This window comes from Scomber scombrus, chromosome 4, assembly GCF_963691925.1.
Source record: "Scomber scombrus chromosome 4, fScoSco1.1, whole genome shotgun sequence".
Lineage (NCBI taxonomy): Eukaryota > Metazoa > Chordata > Actinopteri > Scombriformes > Scombridae > Scomber > Scomber scombrus.
The window spans coordinates 10,815,166-10,832,244 of NC_084973.1; the positions used below are offsets into that span (position 1 = coordinate 10,815,166).

The 17,079-nt window shown below is 43.0% G+C and overlaps 1 protein-coding gene across 1 annotated transcript in view; it reads left to right on the top strand.

Moving 5' to 3' along the window:
• The window catches only part of LOC133978894 (tetratricopeptide repeat protein 28-like), a 118,624-nt gene that overhangs the window by 54,968 nt on the left and 46,577 nt on the right, over positions 1-17,079 (top strand). Inside the window, exons 3-4 of the mRNA XM_062417244.1 lie at positions 642-914; positions 2,454-2,584. Coding sequence (XP_062273228.1) covers positions 642-914; positions 2,454-2,584 — 404 coding nt within the window. The remainder of the gene's footprint in view (positions 1-641; positions 915-2,453; positions 2,585-17,079) is intronic.

A 17,079-nucleotide genomic window follows, 5' to 3' on the forward strand; every position in this document is an offset into this window, starting at 1 on the left:
GATCCCGAATCCCGCGCGGCCCACCATTGATTTATGTCATTGTGTGCATTTTCAGCCTCTTCAAAGGTCACCTTGTGTGTCTCCTTTGCTCTGCATTCCTCTGCTGCTGCTACTGTTGTGCATTAGCTGCATTAGTTTCCCCATCACTCTTTAAACTCCATCTCAAAACCCCACTTAGACCTCTCTGTTTTCTCAAACAACCATATCGACTGACACGAAGAGAAGCAGGCAGAAGTATAATTTCTCTGTGTGGTTTGTAAAGACAAGTGCCCACAATGGTCTAAACTTGTGCCATTTTTATGCAGCGCTGTTGGAAATTGCCTGAGATTACCCCAGTCAGAGTGGAAGGAGCAGAAAATGGCTTATATGTTGAGTTATTGTCAAATTGTCAGTGAAAGCCGTCACTCAGCCAAGCTACAGGCTATGCTTATCCAGGCAGACAAAACATAACCTTTACTGGAGAAAAGTGGAATCTGAATTCAGACAGCAGTCATGTTTGTCAGAGTGCGTAAACGCATAGTACAGTTGCCGCAATCAACGTCACATATTGTTGTCAGTCACCATGTCAGCACAAGGTTATATTTTGGAATATTTTCTAGTATGTTTCTAATCTCTGTCTTACTCATGTCCCTCCTGCACAGAGTCTTTAGAGCCCACCTATCAACAGCTGCAAAAGATGAAGCTGGACAAAAGTCCCTTTGTGGTGGTGTCCGTGATTGGCCAGGAGCTGCTGACAGCCAGCCACCACACAGCCTCTGTTGTGGTGTTGGAAGCAGCTTTGAAGATCGGCACATGCAGCCTCAAGCTCCGTGGCTCCGTCTTCTCGGCCCTCAGCAGCGCCCACTGGTCCCTGGGCAACACCGAGAAGAGCACCGGCTACATGCAGCAAGACTTGGAGGTGGCCAAGACCTTAGGTAAGAGGCCTGTGGATCATGGAAGAGAATATGCCATCAACCAATTATCATTTTCTTTATTTATTGTGTTGATTATTTTTTATTATATATTTAGTCTATAAAATGTCTGACAGTGAAATATGTAGAACACTGTGTCCCAGAGCCTAAGGTGACATCTTAATTTTTCCAGTCAACTGTTGAAAAATAGTCTGATTTTCAGTGATATAAAACAGACAAAAGTTGCAAATCTTCAACCTCAAACGTTTGGCATTTTGCTTGAGTTCTAACTAAATATCAATACACATGCACATATATTTAGCCATGCTACTCACGTAGCTTGAATGATGGGAATATCTTTTCGTCTGTCCACCACTTTTCTCTAGACTGAAACGTATATAATATATCTTTTTGATGGATTGCCAGGAAAATTTGTTCAGATGTTCATGTGCCCATACAGTCCTACTGACTTTTATGATCCCCTGATTTTTTATGTAGCGTCAATTTTAGGTTCACATTTGTGGTTTCGAGTAAAATGTCTCGACAGCTGTTGGATGGATTGCCATAAAATTTGGTACAGACATGAATAACATTTTGATAACTTTGGTGTGATCCCAACTTTTTCAGAACACACCATCATCAGGTCAGAATTTTTTGTTTGTCCAAAGCTTTGTTTTATGAACAAATGCTCACAAAACGAATGACATTCCCATTAGTCTTGGCCGTACTTTGTGTTTGGTGCTAAAACCTGCTAAAACTGTACACTGAGATGGAAAACAGGGTAGAAAAAAAACAAAACATGCTAAACATCAGCAGCATGTTAGCATTGTCATTGTGAGCATGTTAGCATACAGCATGTTAGTGCAGCCTGACCGAGCCATTAGCATTGCTGTAGACTCTTAGTTGTCTTGTTCTTGTATACCTTGATTACAGTGGGATAGCAGTACATTTCCCTTGCAGTGAAAAAAAGTCTTTAAGGTAGGTTAAATCTGAAACACATTGACACATTCAAAAATTAATGCTGCTTGCTGTAACTAGGCTATAGACGATAGTATGGGTGTTAATATAGGAGGAGATGGTTGAAAAGAGACAGTATTGGAAGAAAAAAAATGAAAACAGAGAGTAGCACAGACTGGCTCCACTATTCTCACCCCCACACAGTTTGACACATGACTGGGCAGAGCAGCTGGAGATAAGGAGCTGTGGTTCTCAGGTGGAGCACAGAGACTTGCGCTTTACTTTGGCCCTGTCTGTGGGGCCTCTCTGTCAGGCAGAAATAATAAGGCTTTCCCCTCTCACCCTCTGGAGCATTGAGATCAACACTACCAGCTGTCAGGGGAACCGCTCTACTGTGGAGAACTTATAACGGCCACTTTCCCTTTTAAGGGTGCAGTGGCATGTCAGTAACATAGATGTGGTTCATCACATCGCTGTTCAACAGTGGCGGTGGGATGATGCGAAATAAACACCAGTTGCTTTGTAACCACATAGGCTCTACTGTAAATATTCTTTGTTGGCTCTTTTTATTCCTCTTCCAAATTTTTTCTCTGGTTTTCTCTCTAGGTGACCAAACAGGGGAATGCCGCGCGCATGGGAATTTAGGCTCGGCATTCTTCTCCAAGGGAAACTACCGTGAAGCATTGACCAACCATCGAAACCAGCTGGTTCTGGCCATGAAACTTAAGGACAGAGAGGTAAGAAGAACACACAGACTGGTTTTGAAAGTAGTTAAAGCAGTTTTGAAATGTATGGCGCTGCCTAACTGTCATTGCAGAGGACAATGAATCAAGGTTACGTTCTTTTCTTTTTTTTTTTCATGAGTCTCTTATCAGGTTGGAGGTGTGTGATTGTGCTGTGCCCAGCATTCCTCTGTTCTAGCTGTTTAGAGGGTATCTGAAGGAGGGGTCTGAAGGACACTTGGATGCAACTCCTCTTTGTCTATTTAAAAAAGTGGGTGTCAAGTTGGCGTGGAGAACAAATGAAGGTGATGAGGGAGGAGAGAGAGTGAGGCAGTTGAAGGAAAGGCCAATTGGATAGCCTGAGCAGCTGGATCCCCTTATTATCAATGCAAACCATTTATGCAGATATTATGCAGATGTTTATCTGGTTCATGTAGAAGTACGTCTGGGTCTATGTAACATATGCCTGTTTTGGACTGTAATTTATACAGATTAAGTTGTTGGAATATGGGGGAGAGAGAAAAGGAAAGTGGGAGGGAAAGAAGAACATGAAGGAGAGGGAGAGAAATGAGCTGGACAGACTGATCTGCTTTTCTTTACTGTTCTGTATCGTCCTTCTCCCTTTCATTCTGTCTCCTAGTTCCCTCTCTCTCTCTCTGCCCGACCTCTGTGGTCATTGTTGGTCGGTGACAGGTGCTTGTTCCAACACAATTCCCGTCACAGGAGGAGAAGAATGGCCTCCGTTTCCCCTTCATTCCTTATCCTCCCCACCAGGCCGGCAGCCCTGCTTGTTTGTGTACCCTGATATCAGGAGACATTTAAACAGTCCAGTCAAATGCAGCACAAAGCACCAGGATGAAACTAACGGGTAAAAAATGAGGCCAAAGTTCCCCTTGACGGCTTACCCTCCCACAGTCTGAGGATATGTGCAGAGCAGAAGTATGATTATGAGTCTACGGACACCACTGCCAAAAAACTCTGTCATGTAATGAGGTTAGAGAGAGGAATGGGTGAGAGACACAGACGACACATGCAACGTCCTCAACGTGTCTGCTCTGAGAGTTTGACTGCTCTGCTCATAGTTGGCTGTAGCAGTATTTGGCCAGCCAAATGTCTGATTCAATGCTTTAACTTGTTTGTGTATGTGCGCAAATCTGTATACACTCACCACTGTATCCAACACACAAATGAATGTTTAAAAACTTAGCAGTATACTATCAATATATCAGTATCAAGTTGCTATAATCTAGAACAATGTATTTTCAGGCGATGCTGCTCACATGCTGCTTCACAGAGAGAGAAAATACCCAAAGTGCAGCCTCATGCTTGCATATGAATGGCAAATATAGCATTCATGAGTGCTAATGCGTCCTGGGGCCTTGGAAGAGGTCATTGAACACCACTAATAGTTGCTTCATATACAAAATGTCGCCGATTGGCCCTGCAAAACCAACCCTACTGCTCCCCCTCTCCTCTTGTTCCTCTGAAGGCCCCCTAATCAGAGTCATATGTGTGTCACACCACCTGGTCTCCCTCAGAACACACTGGAGCCTGGCGGATAGCTCATTACGGCTGGCCCAGTGTTTTTGTTTCTGATGTGGACTTTTTATCTGGCCTTTTTGAAGCTGAGGTCACTTCCTAGAGGCCGGGGACAGGATGTTGTTTCTGATTGGATTTCCAGTGCAGGGTCTAGCAGTGTGGAGAAGACAGAGACTTAAATAAAAGAAGTAGCAACGTTTCCAATCCCAGGTGATACAGGAATATGTGCCATATGTGATTTGAAACGACTTTAATTAGAGTGCATCGCATTTACTGAGAATCTCCCCGCCGAGTCTTTAATGAAATCATATACGTAGTGAAATATTTGATGTGATAAAAGGACCTGGCGGACCATGTGGCTTTGATATGATGTGGGATGTGTGTTTTGATTCTGTTGCTCTTCAGGTTTTGATCGTGTGGGTAGAAAGCTTGGAAGATGATAACAGACATATTTAAATGAGCTCTGAACTTATTACACTTATTGTGTGTGTGTATAACCAATCGTAGTCAGTCTTTTCATTGTCTGGCATTGAATCATTTTGCTACCTTTCAAAGGAAAATTGGATTTATTCCAACTCTTTTTTCTCGATTTGGCCATCATTCCTCTTGGTTATAATAAGATTAAACTCATCAAGTTAATTGCTGTCATCTGGGCACGCTGTGATGTAACTGAAAAGAGAGACAAATGGAGGATGAGGAAAGGAGCACAAGTAACACAAATCCCCACATCAGAAAAAATGTACTTGGAAGAGAAAATGAAGGTGAGCGGTCATATTACCCAAACTGTCTGTTGTAAACATCCATCACAGCTGACAGACTGACTTCCTGGTTTAACTTTGACCTATGGTTCTTACCATAGTCGCACGCACACACACACACAACATTTCCCTGTGCAATGAGGGAGTATTGCTGTCATTTCAGATGCACTCACTTTCCATTTTACATCCAAATAAAGGTACCAAAAAGATATAATATGACTCAACTGTTGGCTTGTTTACAACCTGTCTGATTGCCTGACTGCTCGTGTTTCTTCCCACATTGGACTGTGTCGTAACCCTGTCGCCATGTTCCCAGAGCTCAGCAATTGCTTGAGTTAAGCGTTGTCATAACTGAAAGAAATCGTGACCAAACATTCAGAAAATAAGACCACGTTGAAATAAACTGGAATGATATTTAAGGCAGCGGTTCCCAAAGTGGGTACTGCGGCACCCTGGGGTACCACCACGTTAAAAAACATCAGCAGCATTTAGATTCACTACGTCTTATGTTCCGTTTTTGAATATAACAAAACAAAAATAAATAAGCCATAAATAACAAAGTCCCCATATTAAAAACTGTCAATATACTTGTTTTCGCAGCTGACATGACAACTCATGGTTGTGGGTTGTCATAGTAACACGACTCGGAAGTTTTGCAGGAGCTCAGCAGTCAGAAAAAAAAGTGAGCATCAGAACAGCTATACAAAGATTTGACGGTAAACAGAGCTCAAAGAAATGCAGAAACATCTCAGCTCTCGACATAGAAGGACTGAATCTGAGCCGACTGACAAAACTCCTCAGCTAACAGCTTAACACACAGGATTTGGCGGCTTGTGGAAGACGGATATCCATCATTGTCTGTGCGCATTCAGTGTGGTGTTACACATTCCTAAATTCATATTTGTGCAGCTATCTCATTGCTGGAAAACATGAAAACAACAGACAGATATGACATTTAAATGCCCAAAACCTTTATTATGGGTTTTTTGTTTGTTTGTTTTTCCTATATGTCTTAGGCATCAGCTCATTTTAATTGAATAAAATTAAATACATATTCATTGTTTATTTTTTGCAAAAGGTTTTATATGTAAATCTGCACAGCATCTGTTGGCTTTTATAATGAGTGAATAAGAATATTATGTCATTATTATATTACACTAGTTTAAGGAACTGTCATCTAATTCTTTGAAGGTAGCAATAAAACATACTGTTTTTATGTCTGCTAATACTGATACTGATACCAAAACTAATACTAGTGTTTGTTAAACTCAAAGCTCCAGTTTACAAAAGCCCTTCAGCTACTAGTCTATTCTACATGTTGCACAGTGGCTTGTGTGTGATGAAGGACCAGAGAGAGACAAAAAACAGAGATCCCACATGAGTGTTCTCCATAAATCAAGAGGCAGTACAGTACCTGGATCATGTTATATCAGTAAAGGAGACATGCATAGGATTTCCTTTCATCTGCTAATAACTAGGAGGGTGAGAGGGGGGGTCTACGTTGTGACTATCCACAACAGAGCAGCATAACAAGCAGGCCTATAGTGCTGGCCCATTGCCTATGGCGGACCAGTGGACTCTATGACACTAATAGATCGTCATGAATCTGACAAGGAGACTCATCTATAAAGACAGAGAACTGAAAAAAAGCAAACAAAACGGGAAAGAAAGCTGAGCTGGGAAAAAGCTCAAAGAGTGAGTGCTCTGTCATCCGCGACTGGGAGCTGCGGTCCAAACCAGTGAGGTCATAGGCTAGCATGAAGTTAGTGTTTTTCTTTAACTCACTGCCTTTTGGAAATATCCTTAGCAGATTTTCAGCTGTCATATATACTGCAGATAGAACATAAACACACTCCCTACTCTTTCTAGCTGTGTGTGTCTTTTCCAACCTTTGTTTTTGTCCCAGTTTCCACACCTGGCTTTATCCAAGGCCTGCCATTAGCCATCTTTAACAAAGGCCTTCTCTGTCATTGTGAAACAAAGCTGTTAAACTAGGTCTTTCCTTTCCAAACTCCCTTTCCCGTCCCCTCTGTTTGTCTGTGACGTTTTCGTCTTAAATAGTAGGTTTAACTAGAAGGAGGTAACCCCTAATTTGGGGTGTGAGTATTTAGGAGAAACTGAGGCGGGCTGGCAGTGGTGCAGTCTGTAATTATGTCTTGTGTGATGTTAAAATGAGTCTCCGCTGCCGACTCCCCCAACCCCAAGTTGAAATGGAAATCACGATCAGGGAAAAGTATAAAAGATACAAACAATGTTTTTTTTTTCCGTAGGCTCTGCAGCTCCTCTCTGTCTCCTACCGCCATTCTATTTTTTAGCCCTGGTTTTGTTTATCTATGCTCTCTTTCCCTCTCGCTCCATCTGCCGAAAGGAATTCACTCAAACTTTGCCCCTCACTCTGAAAGTGTCACAGACTATTTCATCATGGGTGTTTATCTTGCTGCTAAGTTGGGGCTATATGGATCCTGCTGGACCCTAGCTAGTGTAATGAGGCTAAGGGCTGAGAGATGAGCCTCTAAATAAGGGGTGAGGAAGAGGGCTAAGTGTGGGTGTTCCTCTTGTCAGGGTAAGGGTTTGTCAGTGTTTGTCAGCACTCTTGCAGAGGAGGGGATCATTAAGGAGTCATTAGGGTATGGACGTGTGCCTCCACAGCCTTTCGTGGGGCCCACACTAATAGAGGATGGCAGAGGAGGGAACTTGGCATCCCTGTCTCTTTTCTTTAGCCTCCACTGCTTTGCTGATTAAGAGGGAGGATTTGGGGATGATTAGAGGGGCTAATTTAGCTGAAATTCTGGGTGGGGGCAGCGTAACGATGTCCGACTAAATAAAAGGCAACACTTTTGCTCGCTGTGCACACCTCTTAAAGCAGGGTAGTCTGTGAGTGCACTCAGCTGTTGATATTAGTGTTCTACAAAAACCACCATGAACAGTACTACCACATACAGAAGTACCTGCTTCCTCGCCTCCTGTTGTGCTAGACTGAGGCGCAGAGCTAGCTATGGTGCAACGGCTCTAACAGCATGTCCAGCCCGCTGTGCCGTAATGACACACAGGCTCTCCTCGGCCCAGTGGTTTAGAACCGCTCTACAGCAGCTCACTTAGCCATGAATCATGAGAGATGAACGGCAGGCATCGGCCAATGGACCATGACCAGAACTGGGAAACAATGATTTGTGTGTGTTTAGGTGTGTGTGTGTATGTATTAATTGAAGCACACATCTGTGTTCCTGTATTCCAATGTTGTGTAATTGTGTCCTGCACATGTGCATGTTTGTCTTGGAACACTTTGTGTGTTTGCAAAGACATGTAAGCGCATTTGTTACAAGAATGTATGATTGTAAAATGTTTGTTTGAAATGGCTTTGAGATTTATTGCTCTAGATTCGATTGCTGCATTTCATACACACCGTTTTTACAAATCAGCGGATGAGCGCGCACGTGTGTGAGTGTGTCTGTGTGTGTATGTTAGTGAGAGAGAATGTGTGAATGTCGAACTGACGCCTCTAGCTATGATTTGTGTTTGTACAGGTTGCAGTGTAATGGTGTATGTACTGACTTGCCATGTCCTGTAACATGCCGTTGACCCCGAACAGGTAGCTCTTGCACACCAAAGTGTGTTCATGCACGTGTGTGTTCGCGCATGTATGCAAACCTATGTGCATGCGTTGTGCATTTGCTGCATTGGAGGTGACGCAGCGTTGTGTCTCCCCCACTGGAGCATTTGGAAGGTTGTCAGAGAGATGAATGACTGCCGTTATATCGACTACTGCTCCCTGCCTCTCTGCTGCCTCCTCCCTCTCTCCTTCCTCAGTGCCCCATGCTCCATTTCTCCTTTCAGCCGCCCTTCCACATCACCTCCGCTTCCTTTCTTTTCTTCTCTTCCATCTCACCCCTTCCCCGCATTTCCTCTTCCCCTCTCTTCATCAATTTTTTTCTCCTCTATATCCCCATTTGTCTTATTCTCTCTCCATTTTACAGAGGCTCAGAGCATGTCACCATGTAATGTGGTGGAGTGGCCTTTAGAAAGAGCAGACCCAATCCAGTGTTAAAGGATTCATTGCCATCAGGGACCTGAATTTTAAATTGGCTCTACGAAGCTGAACGCTAGCTGTATGGACTCTTACATTTGCTGATCAAACCGTCAATACACAAGCATCGCATGCCCTCACTGTTAATGCTACTCTAACAAGCCTCAATCTAAACACTGCAATGTTCATGTGGATTGAACTGCTCACAGTTGGGAAGTTGAGTAATTTATCTTGAATATTACTCCTTGTCTATCTTTTCCCCCCCTGCCACTGCAATCAATGGCAATACAGAGGGACAGATTAGATAACAAATAAACAGTGACATGGTCACAGGAGGCTCCTTCACTTTCTGATACGCTGTTGTGGTGCACTATATGATTATAGATGACAACCAGCAGACACGTGGATAGTGCTCATCAGAGGGAGGAGGGGATCCAATAGGCTCCTTGGGGTTTCCACTGCACCACAGGACACCAAGTATGCCATAGAGGTTTTAATCATTAGGAAAATCAAATGTCCAATCATTCATCTTGGCAGAGGAATTTGATGTCATACGGTGAGAGGGATGAAGACCGAATGTGCCAACTCATCTTCCCTAGATAATGGCTGACGATAAGGGATGGAGCCTGATTAAAGGCGTCAGCCAGCGGAACGTTAGTTCACATGGCTTTGATTGAAATGAATTGCACGTCAGTGTAGCCAACTGAAACACTCCCGCCTCCATCTCTTCCGCATGTTTCGAGGTCTCCCGCTGTAGTTCTCACTTTCAGGAGAGCCTGCAAGTGGCCTAGAGAGATTGGCTAATGCGTTGGCTTTCAACCTGCGTGATTAATTCATTATCTGATCTCATCAGCTTAATCCTTATTCCAGAGTCAGTGAGTCATTTTCATGTAAATTCTGATCCTTGCCATCAAGGTAATCTTGCTGTTTATTCACCAGTAATCAAAAATGTCCAGACTTGGGGGCAGACCTCCCGGCTCAACCTGGCACTCCCTCCTCCTCCTCCTCCTCCTCCTCCTCCTCCTCCTCCTCCTCCTGCCCTCCGGCCTCAGTCCAGCCCAGCCCTCATCCAGGCTGGCCAGAGAGCCATTTAAAGCTCTGGAACTGCATCCCTTTCTCCATCCCGATCGATAGTGGAGCTGTCAGCAAGATGAATGGAGGCTTTAGGAAGTCCATTTTAATGAAGGAGAGGGATTTTTTAAATCTCTGCACACCTGAATACGTGACAGGTGCATTGGAGGAAAGGTGCAACATGAAAACAATGAGAAGAGTGTTTTGGTACTGAGTGTAGTTCCCACGTTGGTAATTCCCATTTAAAAGAGTTTGCTGTATTTTTTTGTGTGTCCAGTTTTAATATGTGCCAGTGTTTCTGAAATACTGACCGCACAAAATGACACTGAGGAGAGTAAGTGGTACCTGATTAAGGTCAGCTTGACAGAAACATTGTGATCTAATAAATATTTCAGCAGTAAGCGAGGCAGTATGCACACATTGTTTTCAATGAAGGAGAAGAAGGGAGGGGAAGAGAAGTACTTGGAAAAGGGGGAGGGAGAAGGGGGGCAAGAAGGAGAGAGTGAAAGCCGCAGAACAAGGTAGTTACAAAGGGAAGGAAGGAAAAGGGAGAGAGAAAGGGAATGAGAGAGGCAGTGAAGGAATATGTGTATGTGTTTATTGAACGCGTGTGCAGAATTATGTGTGTACTGTATAATAGTGTCTCCAGTGACAAAGGTTGGGGAGGGGTGGACTGGGTTGATTTAGCTACAGTAAGACCTATTTCTAGCTCAGCAGTGTGAAATGGCTCCTTAGATACAGTAACTTGTGAAGCACACCACAGCACAGAAACCTACATTAGTGGACTGAGGGGATTTCATCTGGCCGGCACACCAACACCACATCAAGTCCTCTGGCTCATGAATCATGTCAGCACCTCTGTGGTAAAAAGATATTGTTGTGACAAGGGAGAGCTACAAATCCAAGGCAACTCCCTCTGCAGCTGCCATCAAGTAACACACTGGCTTGCATCCCAAGATTTGTGTACATTTGCATTTAGAAGATGTCATCTGGAGCGGACATTAAACTTGGGATTTTGTCGATGTTGTAGTTTGTTTGTTTGTTTGTTTTCAGCCTGTTTAATAGGCTGAAGCTCTTTTGCCGTACGTCAATATGCAGAAATGGCTGCATGCTAATTGGTGATTAAGAGATGAGGTCAGAGGTTAGGGATAGTCAGTCGTATACACCAACAATGACCTCTGGGCGCTGCTCCAGCCGAATCCTGTTTTCACACATTGGAGCAATTACTGGCCATGATTAGTCGCTGAGACTTTGGGAATGATTGTCGATTTTATGCATATAGCTAAATCTCAACTCTAGTCAGCCGGGGCTCTACATGTCAAGAGTGGTGTGTGCTCTGATACAACCACTGACTTCCAAACAGATGAGAGAAAAAAAAAAAAATAGTTTTCTTCTTTGACTTGACTGTGTTGTCATTTATTTCTGTCCTTCTGCTTCAAGGAGTAATTTTATTTGACACTGTGCTACCTTTGACTGTAACTTAAAGCAATTTACAGATTTACTTTGAGTGTCTTCTGACCTTAATTGTCCACTCAAAAGTATGCTGTAAATAATCCCCCCAGAGCTGATGAAATGTAACATGTGTGCCTTTTAAGCGCAAACTCAGGCAACTAACACAGACTAAATCAAACCACAATCACTTGACTTTCATATTCCTGTTTTCAGGATATGAGATATTTACATTAAAAACACACAGCACATTGACAGAGACAAGAGGAGGAAGTTAATTATCATAGTGTGGTGCGTTTTCTGTACTTCCTCCCTTTCCTCCTTTCCCTGAAACAAGATGCATTTTGGAGAAGTGCCCTCCTCCTCCTCCTTCTTCTGCTGCTCTCCCTTTCTCAGATCTTTAAAGAGTGAAGTCAAAGATAGGAACCAGATTAGCCCTCACCGCTCATCCAGCTGTAAAATGGAGATGAGCTTGTCCTTAGAGATAAGGTGAAATTCAGATTGTGCAGTGGAGTTTTAGGGGCTAGTCTGTATGTATGGGGGGAATGGTTTTTGTATTACCAGGGAACACAGGGTCTCCCAGGGAAAGAGAGGTCAGCGCAGCTACAAGTGTTTGATGTTTGCATTATATATAGCTGCAGCACACACTGGGATGTAGGAAACAGCATTTTTGCAGAGTGAGGAAATGGTCCTCCACAAGACTCCCTGACATCACGCCAAAGTCAGGGATTATAGCTTCTCAGTTTGACTGGAATCAAGCCTCGTAACAACTCCTATACAATGAGACTTGCTCTCTTTCTCTTTCTCACTCTGTCGCTCCCCATTCTCATCTTTAGCTTTTGTCCCAAGTTACAGCAGTGTCAGCATTCTTGTCCCTGTGGCACAGTATCCAGACCTTCCCCACTCTCTCTTGGACGGGAGCCCTGTGTCTGTATGAGGAGGTGGAATGTGTCTTTGTGGAAAGCGCTCAGAGAAAGCAATAAAATGGAGAGAAAATACGAGGCCCCAAGTGAGTGAAATGAAAGTACTCCATCTTAAGAGGGGACAGAGGCCTACGGGTTCTGCTTATACTTGACCTTGCAGCGCACACAGTATGGTCTCTAAATAACAGTCTGAGACAGGCCTTAGCTCGCTACACACATCAACAGCCAGAAAAAGCTCTTCAGTACGCTGTCTTTAATGGAGAAAGGGACCGAGTGGAATCAAGATTGTAAAATATTCAGTAGAGGGCCCAAAGCTAAAAAGACTGCTCTGGTATTTTATTGTAGCCGGGCTCAATTTTCAAAAGTTAGTAGCTATGACTGGTGCTGTGAGCAGATTTAATAGCAGCCATTGTGGCAAGGTGTGGCCACCTCAGGTTGGAGGGACATGGCTCTCTTGTGGTGCCACACACTCACACAAAATCAGGCACATATATTGAATGGAGCTTTGTGCTATTTAGTGAAAAAAGTGTAGGTTTTGATATCATAATGAATAGAAATGATGTGTAGATTATTGCACTGTTATTACTTAAAACCAGTTTCCTTGATAGATACCTTATGGTTGATAGATAATGTATTTCTATCATTATTACAAAGGGCACTTTGTTTTATCGTCTTATCTTTGATTGATAATCACTTATAGTGAGATTTTTTTGCAAATAAAAACCTAGATTTTTTGGTGGAACCGTGAGGGTTTTTTTTAGCCCTGAGTAGTACCTGCAGTCTTCCTCTCTAGCTGCATAAACCCATAACATCCTCAGATGAGGCTATCATCTGATCTAATCAGCTGGATTTTGACAGCTGGACAGTCAGACAAAACTGTTTAGAATGATTTTAGTGAGTGAATACATTTTGTGAGTCTGTAAAGGCAGGGTGGAGGACATTTCCTTCTCATACAAGGGTGGAAATGACACCCTTTACTATAGAAGTGATTCTCACTTTTATAATATTCCTGAAAAATGGCCTTAATTAGTTCATAGAGCATGTGGGTTTGGTATCAATGTCTGTAGACGGTACACAGCCGCTTGTGTGTATTCATTTTTGGTGCTGAAGAAAGCGTTTGCTGTTATGTATATACAGTTGTGACCAAAATTATTAGCCCCCCAGGAATTATGGAACATTTTCCTAAAATTCTTCCCAATGTTTGCAGCATTGATGAAATTCGATATAATCAAACATTCACCAGTGCTTTTTAGTAGCTTTTGGTACATTTTCGAATATAAAATAACATTTTAGGCTAGATTTATATCAAATATAGAGAAAAATGGGGATGTCAAAAATATTAGCCCCCATGATGGGGTGGTCAATAATATTTCCCCCAATGTGAATTATTGCCTTCAAAAACACACCTAATTAACCAATCAGCTTTCAAACCACACCTGTGCAGTCAATTGGCTTCCTAACAACACCTGAACATTAAATCAGCATAAAAGGACTCCAAGGAACAGGGCACTTGAACACATTATTGAGAGGGACTACTTTTACTCACCATGCCAAAGACAAAGGAAATCAGTCTTGAGCTCAGAAAGAAGATAGTGGAGGCTCATGATAAGGGGGAAGGCTATACTGCCATTTCCAAGCGTTTCACAGTGTCTAGAACCACTATACGTTGCATCATTGCCAAGTACAAGGAGACACATTCTATAAGAAACAAACCTGGGCGTTGTCGTAAGCTCAAGATTTCAAGAACTTTAGAGAGGAAAATTGTCAGAGATGTCAGCAAGAATCTCCAGACATCTGCCAAGATGATTGTTGCTGACCTGGCCTCTTCTGGAGTTGATGTTTCAAGGAGCACAGTTGTGAGGGCTCTCCATCGTGGTGGGCTTCAGGGCCATTGTCCAAGAAGAACCCCTTTACTCAAAGAGCGGCACATCAAAGCCAGACTGAGGTTTGCCCGTGAACATTTGAAAGGTAAAGATGAGTTTTGGAAGTCTGTGCTTTAGTCTGATAAGACTAAACTGGAATTGTTTGGGCACATGGATCTTGCTTATGTTTGGCGAAGAAAGGGAGAGGCCTTGAACCCTAAGAACACAGTTCCCACAGTTAAACATGGCGGTGGGAGCATCATGATGTGGGGCTGTTTTGCAGCCTCAGGCACAGGGAGCCTTGTTCGGGTGCATGGCATCATGAAAAAAGAAAATTATGTTGACATTTTGAGGGATAATATGCAGAAATCTGCTCGTAGTCTATCCTTAGGTCGTCGCTGGGTCTTCCAACAAGACAATGACCCAAAGCACACATCGGAATTGGTCCAACAGTTCCTGAAGGATACCAAAACCAAGGTCCTGGAGTGGCCCGCACAGAGCCCAGACCTCAATCCTATTGACAATCTGTGGCGGGTGCTCAAAGTGAATGTCCATGCTCGGAAACCACGCAATTTGGACCAGTTGGAACAATTTGCAATGGAAGAATGGGCCAAAATCCCTCAGGAGACCTGTGCCAACCTAGTAAAGAACTACTCTAAGAGGTTGTTGTCAGTTGTGGCTCAGAAAGGGTACACTATTGACTATTAATGGCCAGGGGGCTAATAATTTTGGATTTCTCATTTTTGCCCTTTTTTGTTTCAACTCATTGTATCAATAACATATCCTAATCAAACTTGTCAACTTTTGTCTTTGTAGTGTCTTTGTTTCCACAATAACAAACACGTGTTGTTAATGGACATTTCCATGGAGAAATCAAGAATTTTGACTAATTTCACAAGGGGGGCTAATAATTTTGGTCACAACTGTATATATATATATATATATATATATATATATATATATATATATATATATATGTGTGTGTGTGTGTGAGTGTGTGTAATGAGTTGGACATCTGCGAATATGTGCATGGGCACGTTTTTGACTTCATCGCCATTCAGAGAGGCTTAGCGTGATTAGAGTAGTGTGATCCTCTGAAGAGTTAATGATGAGAGAAGCAGTAGCTCCACAGAGGCCAATCACACACCAGCCTCTGACAGCATGCAGAGGCTTATCTTGGTCCATGCATTGTGTGTGTCTTTCTGTGTGTGTGCAGTTGTGTGCGCACTGCATGGGTTTTAATGCGTGGGAACATATATGATGGGATTTCAGCTATCATTTCTCACATGATAGTGTTTGTTATCATCCACACTGAACACCATTGGAATATGCATGATTCTTTTGTCGGAATGTTTGACATTTGGGGGTTTGTGGACATACAAAGCAGAATCCATAATCATATAGCTTCATTATACTAGTGTCAGACATGGATCCAACACAGGAGGGGCCCTTGGTACCTCCGAGTCTAATTCAGGGCTGCACGGCACGCTGAAGAAGGCCGATGGCAGTTTCCTCCTCCCCTCACGCCAGGGGACTGACTGACAGGTTTAATGACACTGTTGGGGTTACAGCACGTCTCCAACTCATTTTCGAATGTGATTGAAGTTTGCAGTGGGTAGCTTTTCATCAGTGTTGAGCAGACAAAAGGGACCTTTTCAGTGTTGTCTTTGTATATGTGTGCAGTTTGTGTGTTTGCACATGTACGCCCGCAGCTCTGAGGAGATGCACAAGAGGAAAAAAAACGTTTTATGGTTGTTATCAGGGCTGTGGCGGAATCTCACGTTCCCAGAGATGATGAGTTTTGTATGGGCTTGTCTCCTGTGTGTACTCTGCTTGTTTATAGCATACCATATATACACACTGATGTACTTTAGTCTGCACAAATAGGATTTTATGTCTGGGTCACTGTGTCATTAAAGCAGGATGTCTTTGTGTAGTAGGCTGGGGCGATATATACAATTTATACACCCATCTTGATATAAAATTAAATAATTACAAAATTTGAAACATCAGTATAACGGTCATTAGGAAACCTTGCCTGACAATGCACCACAGCCTATCAAATCATAGGAATAAAGCAATGGAACAATCATCTGGCAGTATTTTAAGAACAAACAGCTGACGCCCACAGCATGTTAGTTTGAGTTAGCTGAACAAACCACTTGCTACTGTTTTCATTATACAAGAGGCAGAAAAGACGTTGGTGGTGTGGCAGTTCTTTGGCTACTTAAAGTCTGACTGGCAGCACAGTGTAGCTTATATTGTAACCTCTCCTGAAAAAATGTGCCACCCAAAACACTGGGCCTCATGGAAAGAGTTTATAATTTTATCGCTCGTTTCAGCTTGATGAACGCCACCTGAGATGTCATCATTAGCAGAATCCACTACCCTAAAAATGTAAGGCTCCGTGTTCTGTCTGTGTGCTATTTCCATTCACAAAAAAAGTTCTCCACAAGTAAAAACTGCAACATTTCCAATCCTGCTCAAATCAGCAGACAAAAAACATAAAAAATTGAGGAGTGCCAGTAGTAGGGGAACCAAAACAATCCAGCTGCCAGTGATGTGTCATCAAAGCAGCTCTGCACTGTGAAAGAAATAAAGAGGAAATGCTGCTACGTGAAGTTAGATGCTAGAAAATGGCTTTCTAAAGAAAAGCGCTCTGTGACGGGAGGCGGTCGAGGGATGTGACATTTACAGAGATATTAGAGGAGAGAATATTACAGTCTGCAGGTGATGTTACACTGTCAGCTGCAACACAACATGATACTGGACAGAGACCTGCAGAGAGAAACAGAGGCAGCTGTCGGAGTGAGCCAAGTTTCCTAGCAACTACTAAAATGTAGAACGTTTTTCTAATGTCCCAACATATGATAGAAAAAGCAAA